Consider the following 7,249-nt stretch of genomic DNA (forward strand, 5'->3'; position numbering starts at 1 on the left):
CACTAGAAAGAATTCCATATGATGTCATCCAATTACCCTCACTCTGATTTTTTAAGGAACAATAGGCAAATATCTATTTCTCAGGAGACAGCGTCCTACTTGTCCTATAACACACCCACTGCCTGGCACTGCTTCTCGCTTAGGTCTGAGCAGTTCTGCGCATGTCACAGACTTCAGCCGTGAACTGCTTCTTCCAGCCATTTTAGCCTCCCACCTGGTGTTCGCAGTTTCTAGGGAAGCTCATTTATGCTTACCGAGGTCTCTTCCTACACAAACAGAACCCCCAGCACACTGACTGTCACAATCTCTCCCTTTTCCTTGACAATTACCACCTGAGCCTGCTGTGCAAAACGGGGGCCCCCCACAAGATAGGGACGGAAAATGCCCCCTCTTCACTTAAGTCAGACAGAAGAAACAGGGTTAGCCTGTAAAATAGCATTTCGTTTGAGCTGCATTTTACTTTTTGAGCTCACCTATTAGATTTGTGGGCATAAACAGGCTCTCTTTGTAGTTAACAAGAGGCTGACTCTGAGACAAGGGTTACAGCCATCACCACATACTTTATGTTAGACAAATAAAGTACCGGGATTGTAAATATATTCTGCAATTACAGAAAGTGAAATCCTTTTCTTCTTTCACCCTGCTTAGAAAGAATATTTTTTTCTCTAGAAAGAAAGATTTTCTCTTTCCCGTTCCCAACTCCCCTATGTACTTGTCTTTCAAATCAAAGGGAAAGATCTTATCAATATAAATGAACAGCTCTTGCCAGGCAAACATGTGACCATGATGATTCCCACAGGGCTTTGGAATATATCAGGACAGAACAGAAGGAGCCATGGAGGGGGCGTGAGTCAGAACTGAGGTTATGTTTTGGTCTGCTGAAGCAGTCGTTTTAACCCTATGCAAGTCATTCAAAGCTCAAATTTCCTGCAATCATATTAAAGTGCTAATAACCACTTGTTCAGTGTTTGCTGTCATGGTAAATGAGACAGAAGCTGTGGATATGCTCTGAGTGAATCACAAAGTCCCATTCAAACAGACACTTCTGTTATTTTCTCCTATTACTGACAAGTTTTTCAAGCATTTTGTCTTGCTCATTTGAGTAATCAAGTATCAATAAGGAAGGAAAAAAGTCTGTTCAGACTTTCTTAGCAGCTGGTGAAAGAATATTTGCATTGGTGTATGTGGGTTGGGCAGATTCATCATCAGAGACTCAGGGTACAAGCCAGCCTCAGACCCCTGCTGGTCAGGGGCTCCCTATGTATCTAGGAAATCTCGCCAATAAAAGAAAACTAAAAAGCTCTAGAAGAAACTCATTAGGTATCTGGTTAACTTGACTCCAGATTGATTAAAAGCTGTTGGTACTAAAAGGTGTTGCAAACACCTACTTTTCTTTATAAATAACATGACTAAGAATACATTTTTCTCACTCTTTAAATTTTAATCATGCATGCATTCTTAGGTGTTGTATTTTTTGAGCTGCTATTAAAAATACATATGTTTCTGCCATATAAAAGGAGGAACAGACACTTGTGTGCTGTATTATTAACATCATGCTAGAGATGAAATTCTGGTCAGTCTTTGCAGAAGGCACACACACACACACGCCCCAAAGCCAAGGACGTGCCACATGTACACAGCCACGTGTGTTCCTGCCTGCTGCTCTGACTTTGCACACTTACTCTTAAGGTCCAAGTTCCTGGCTCCTGCCGTGATTTGCGTTGTGATTTTCGTGTCGATCTTTACAGTGTGGAGGTTGCTGGTGTCCCTTGATATCATCACGTTGTGCCACTGATTGTCATTAAGAGGTTTATTTGAGCTCCCTTTGATGAGGTTAGCACCATTTCCCAAATCAAACACGTAATGTAAGTACCTGGGAAAAAAGGGAAGGTGAGAAAGTGCCATCACTGTTTGAATTTTTTGATGGAGTCACACTACATATTACAAATATGAAATCTCTTTTTCAGCTGGTTTTGTCTTTGCTAGAAATCACAAGAGTGAGTTGTACATAAACATGTAGGAAACACTACTCAGTTTCGAGAAGGAGGATTCTTTATGGTCTTCAATACAGGAAACAGTGAACATACTTCTAAAATTGCGGTCCACATTCCACTTCATCACTGTGGAAAGTAAATATCTATCGCTACACACTCTCTGCTGTCACCACTTTCTCCATCCTCTGCCAACCACCCAAATTGGCAATCCTCAGCTTCTTCCACCTGGATTCATAGATCTTCCTAATTTCCCTGAACCTGTGCATGACCTTCCCTGACTCTCCTGAACCTCTACACAAGGCCATCTTAGGCAACTTCCTGGTGGTTTTCTGATAAATTTGTGTTCACTTGTATCCCCGCTGGTCATGTGCATCCATGCACCTTGTAGTTGGTGGAACGCAAAGTGTACATGAGAGTATATACATGGACACCCCTGGTGGCTCAGTGGTAAAGAACCTGTCTACCAATGTAGGAGACTTGGATTTGATCCTTGGGTCAGGAAGATCCACTGAAGTGGAAGATTCAAGATAATGTCATAAAAATCTTTTTAAATTCTTCAAGAAACTCTGACATAGAATTAAGCTTTAGTTAAATGGGATACTGTGGACTTGAAGTAATCTGATTGCATGCATTAGCTATTTAACTTAGCACAAATTAGCCGACAAGTGTGTAGAAATTCTTTTGTAGAATTACCATGCACATAGTAAAGAAATGCACATGTGAAGAGTAAGATTTAGGTAATGCCTACAGTAAATTAAAACATTATTTTTACTTTATGTATGGAAATTTAGGTATAAAGAACTGCACTGAATCCCTCTTAACTTTATAAGATACATAAGAAGGGATTTAAACAAATGCGTTATTTGCAACCCACCTTCCCTCTTCTGCTAAATGTATAGTTATGGAAAATGAGGTTCATTTTCCCAAAGCTCTAATTATTTGTCATTGAACAGACCTACACTTACCCTTTAACTAACTCAACCACGATAAAGTCGTTTCCATCCCCACTGTTATACAGAATTAGTCCATCTAGGGATGTTGTCTTGAACTGGAAAAAAAGATGCATAGACGTGTAGGCTTGCAATGTAGCTAAGGCAACATAGCTTGATTTGGTCTTAAAGGTGACAGGGTCTGCTATGATGTTCCTGAAGCCAAACCTGGCATTGAGCTCACAATAATCTATGTCGCCATTTTTGCACAAGTCAATGTATGCCATCCCATTAAATGTCAGGCTCTGCAGGTGTCCAATGAAGTTGGAGGGAACAGAAGACAGATACCGGCGTTCCGTGATGATCCCAGTCTCTATATTGTGGAACTCCAGCCTTGTATGATCCCCTGCCATTTGACCTAAAAGGGAAGATGGTCTATTACTATTTTCTGCATCTACAGGGCACTTTCAACTTTAAAAAACAAACAAAGAAATGACCTTACAGGGTGAGACTGAATCAGATAATATTAATAAAGCTTTCTTAGCTCAAGTTTTAATCTCTGCTCCAAATTTTACATTCACTAAAGTTGTAGAATTTTTTACAGGTAGAAGAAAGAAGTGAAGAAAGGAAAGGAGGATTGGTAGGAAGAAAGAAGAAAAAGGAAAAGGAAGGAAGGAAGAGGGAGAGGGTGGGAGGGCAAGAGAGAAGGAGAAGGACTAGGGGCAATGATTGTCCTGCATCATCCCAACAGAAAATCATACATCCCAGGTCCACGTTGATGTGATGTTTGTCTTTATTGAGAATGTACTTCAAGAAAAACAAACAAACAAAAAAAGCAACAGTATATTGTCCAACAGCAACAGAAATATTGAAGACCTGCTGACTGTTCTTCCAATATGAACCATGAAAATGTGTTTTGAAATTAAATACGTACTTTGCACCTTCTCTTTTTGGTGCTGAATAATTTCCAGTCTTTCCTAGACCTAGTCTCCTAGTCAAGCAGAATTTCTGTTGATCTCTTCTGGACCTCTGCTATTTTCCTTGCACTTTGGATATCAAAATTGAGTACAACATACTGATTCAAGGCATGTCCAGTTTTTAGAATACCAGTAAAATTAGTCCACATTACCCCAAGGTATAATCTTAAACACCATAATGTGAAGCTTGGTTGCCAAGTTATTTAGTGATTCACTCTTCAATTCAACTCCATCCCTGTTCATCCCACCATCTTTCTGTACCAACCCCATTAAATGCTTACCTAGTCCTGTCTTTACCTCCAGAGTGATAACTATACCTACCATCAAGGTTGAAATAAAATTAACAAAGATGTGAACTTGTTTTCTAAAGCACAGCATAAATTATTCTTATCATCACTAGTAATTTGTCCCCAGCATCTTGTTCTTGTCTAATTAAACTGTCATTCAGTTTCTTTAGAAACTCAAAAATGTCATTTAAATTGCAATCAAGTTCTTCCAGGTGTTAGCTTCACTATTCAATTTGGCATAATTGGAAAATGTATTGAGCTTACCCTATCCCATCATCCCTGATATTAATGAAAATATGAGTTAGAACGGATCCCAGTCTCAGACCTGAGAAAAGGCACTGAACCTTCTTCCCACGTGTAATGAAGATTGAACATCACCCGTCCTGGGCCTCCTTCAGCCAGCTGGACAGATTTCCATTTCTTTCGTCAAGACAATAAAATACTAGGTGAGATTTGAAAAGAAATCTCTGTGATTAAATTATAAAAGGCATACTTTTTGTTGTGCAATAAAAATTGCTGGCATACTCAATTGATTTTGATACTAATAAACTCATTGGTATTAAAAGCTCTCCCCCGAGTGGTACTTAGCTCTTCTTAATTCCTGCACCTCTTTGCTAGTCCTTGATCCTGACAACAGTTCCTGTCGTCCCTTACTATGCTGTGGGTTTTTCTTTTTCAGTTATTAGTGTGTTCTGATTCCTTCTCTGTGAATGTGTTTTTTTTTTAAGACAAAAATTACCACTATAAATAGCTCTCTCTTCTCTCTTCTCCCCAAGATGCCTCTTTCTTGTCTATCCCATGCAAAAACGCAACGGGAAAGAGCAAAATCTGATTCCTTGTTGGATCTGTTTCTTTTACTTCAACCTTTGCATTTTGTTGCTTTTGTAACTATAATCACTAAAAGGATGCTGTCTATTTATAGCTGTAAGCATACATAATGTCCTGCTTGGGGGGGACCTTGCCTCTCCACCTGAAGATTAAAGTGCCTTTGCTTGGCTCACAGGGAGACATTCTGACTCTGACACCTGTGAATGGCTGCAGAAAAGAGGATAATTAACACATCCCCTCCCCAAAGCTAGCCAAGCCAGGAAATATTTTGCAAGGATTTTGGCCTTTTTACTTTACTTAGGTACCTTCTCACCCTCTCTGTTCTGTGAAAGAAACTAGGAAACTGGCATTCAGACCCGACAAGACTCTAGGACACTAGTCTGCCACCGTCTCCAATGTCTGGCTTTCTGAATAAAGTCACTATTCCTTGCCTCGGCACCTTGTCTCCCGATTATTGGCCTATCCTGTGGCAAGCAGATCAAGCTACAATTCGATAACAATAATATTACTAAATCCTTAGAAATTCTGGTTTCTCCTATGACCTCATTTTTTAAATTAATTAATTTATTTTAATTGGAGGCTAATTACTTTACAATATTGTAGTGGTTTTTACCATACAGTGACATGAATCAGCCACGGGTGTACCTGTGTTCCCCATCCTGAACACCCCCTCCCAACTCCCTCCCCATCCCATCCCTCAGGGTCATCCCAGTGCACCAGCCCTGAGCACCCTGTCTCATGCATCAAACCCAGACCGGTGATCTATTTCACATATAGTAATATACATGTTTCAGTGCTATTCTCTCAAATCATCCCACCCTCACCTTCTCACACAGAGTCCAGAAGACTGTTCTTTATCTCTGTGTCTCTTTTGCTGTCTCACATATAGGGTCATCATTACCATTTTCTAAATTCCATATATATGCATTAATATACTGTATTGGTGTTTCTCTTTCTGACTTACTTCACTCTGTATAATAGGCTCCAGTTTCAGCCACCTCATTAGAACTGATTCAAATACATTCTTTTTAATAGCTGAGTAATACTCCATTGTGTATATGTACCACAGCTTTCTTATCCATTCATCTGCCGACGGACATCTAGGTTGCTTCCATGTCCTGGCTATCATAAACAGTGCTGTCATGAACATTGGGGTACACGTGTCTCCTTTGATTCTGGTTTCCTTGATGTGTATGCCCAGCAGGAGGATTGCTGGGTCGTATGGCAGTTCTAGTTCCAGTTTTTTAAGGAATCTCCACACAGTTCTCCATAGTGGCTGTACTAGTTTGCGTTCCCACCAACAGTGTAAGAGGGTTCCTTTTCTCCGCACCGTCTCCAGCATTTATTGTTTGTAGACTTTTGGACCACAGCCATTCTGACTGGTGTGAGATGGTACCTCATTGTGATTTTGATTTACATTTCTCTGATAATGAGTGATGTTGAGCATCTTTTCATGTGTTTGTTAGCCATCTGTTTGTCTTCTTTGGAGAAATGTCTGTTTAGTTCTTTGGCCCATTTTTTGACTGGGTTGTTTATTTTTCTGGAATTAAGCTGCAGAAGCTGCTTGTATATTTTTGAGATTAATTCTTTGTCAGTTGGTTCATTTGCTATTATTTTCTCCCATTCTGAAGGCTGTCTTTTTACCTTGCTTATAGTTTCCTTCATTGTGCAAAAGCTTTTATTTGTTTATTTTTGCTTATTTCTATTTGTTTATTTGTACTTATTGCTATTTGTTTATTTTTGCTTTTATTCCCATTACTCTGGGAGGTGGGTCATAGAGGATCCTGCTGTGATTTATGCTATGACACCATTTTTATCCCCTTCTTCAGTTTTATTCAGTGACCTTGATACTTCTCTGTGTGGCACTACCTCTTTGGTATCAAATAAAATTATCCTTTAATCACTTTCAAATACAAATCTCTAGTGGTGCCAGTAACATTTAATTAAAAAGCTATATAGAATGAAGAATCTGCAAAGGTTAAAAAAAAATGACTTGGGCTTTTACATTTCCTTATATTGATTATTTTATCTTTTTCATTATATTAAAATCTGAGTCTTAATCTGGTGGACCCACCCAGATCCTGAAACTATCAAGTTTCTTTTTAAAAGCTACATGAATGAGCCAACTGATAGTAAGGGAGTATCCAAAAAAATATTTCTAATACTTGAAATTATATACTACTCTAAATTGTCCATTTATTGGCAGCTCTGAAAGACGAAAGTACATTGTGGAG

At 39.2% G+C, this 7,249-nt stretch overlaps 1 protein-coding gene across 14 annotated transcripts in view; it reads right to left on the reverse strand.

Moving 5' to 3' along the window:
- NRXN1 (neurexin 1) overlaps positions 1-7,249 on the reverse strand; it is a 1,228,156-nt gene that overhangs the window by 620,131 nt on the left and 600,776 nt on the right. For all 14 annotated transcript variants that reach the window (XM_010855914.1, XM_010855913.1, XM_010855911.1 and 11 more), the window contains 2 exons: positions 2,960-3,341; positions 1,683-1,873 (listed from right to left, as the gene is read on the reverse strand). In XM_010855914.1, the coding sequence (XP_010854216.1) occupies positions 1,683-1,873; positions 2,960-3,341 (573 nt within the window). The remainder of the gene's footprint in view (positions 1-1,682; positions 1,874-2,959; positions 3,342-7,249) is intronic.

Source organism: Bison bison, unplaced genomic scaffold (assembly GCF_000754665.1).
Source record: "Bison bison bison isolate TAMUID 2011002044 unplaced genomic scaffold, Bison_UMD1.0 scf7180017864370, whole genome shotgun sequence".
NCBI lineage: Eukaryota > Metazoa > Chordata > Mammalia > Artiodactyla > Bovidae > Bison > Bison bison.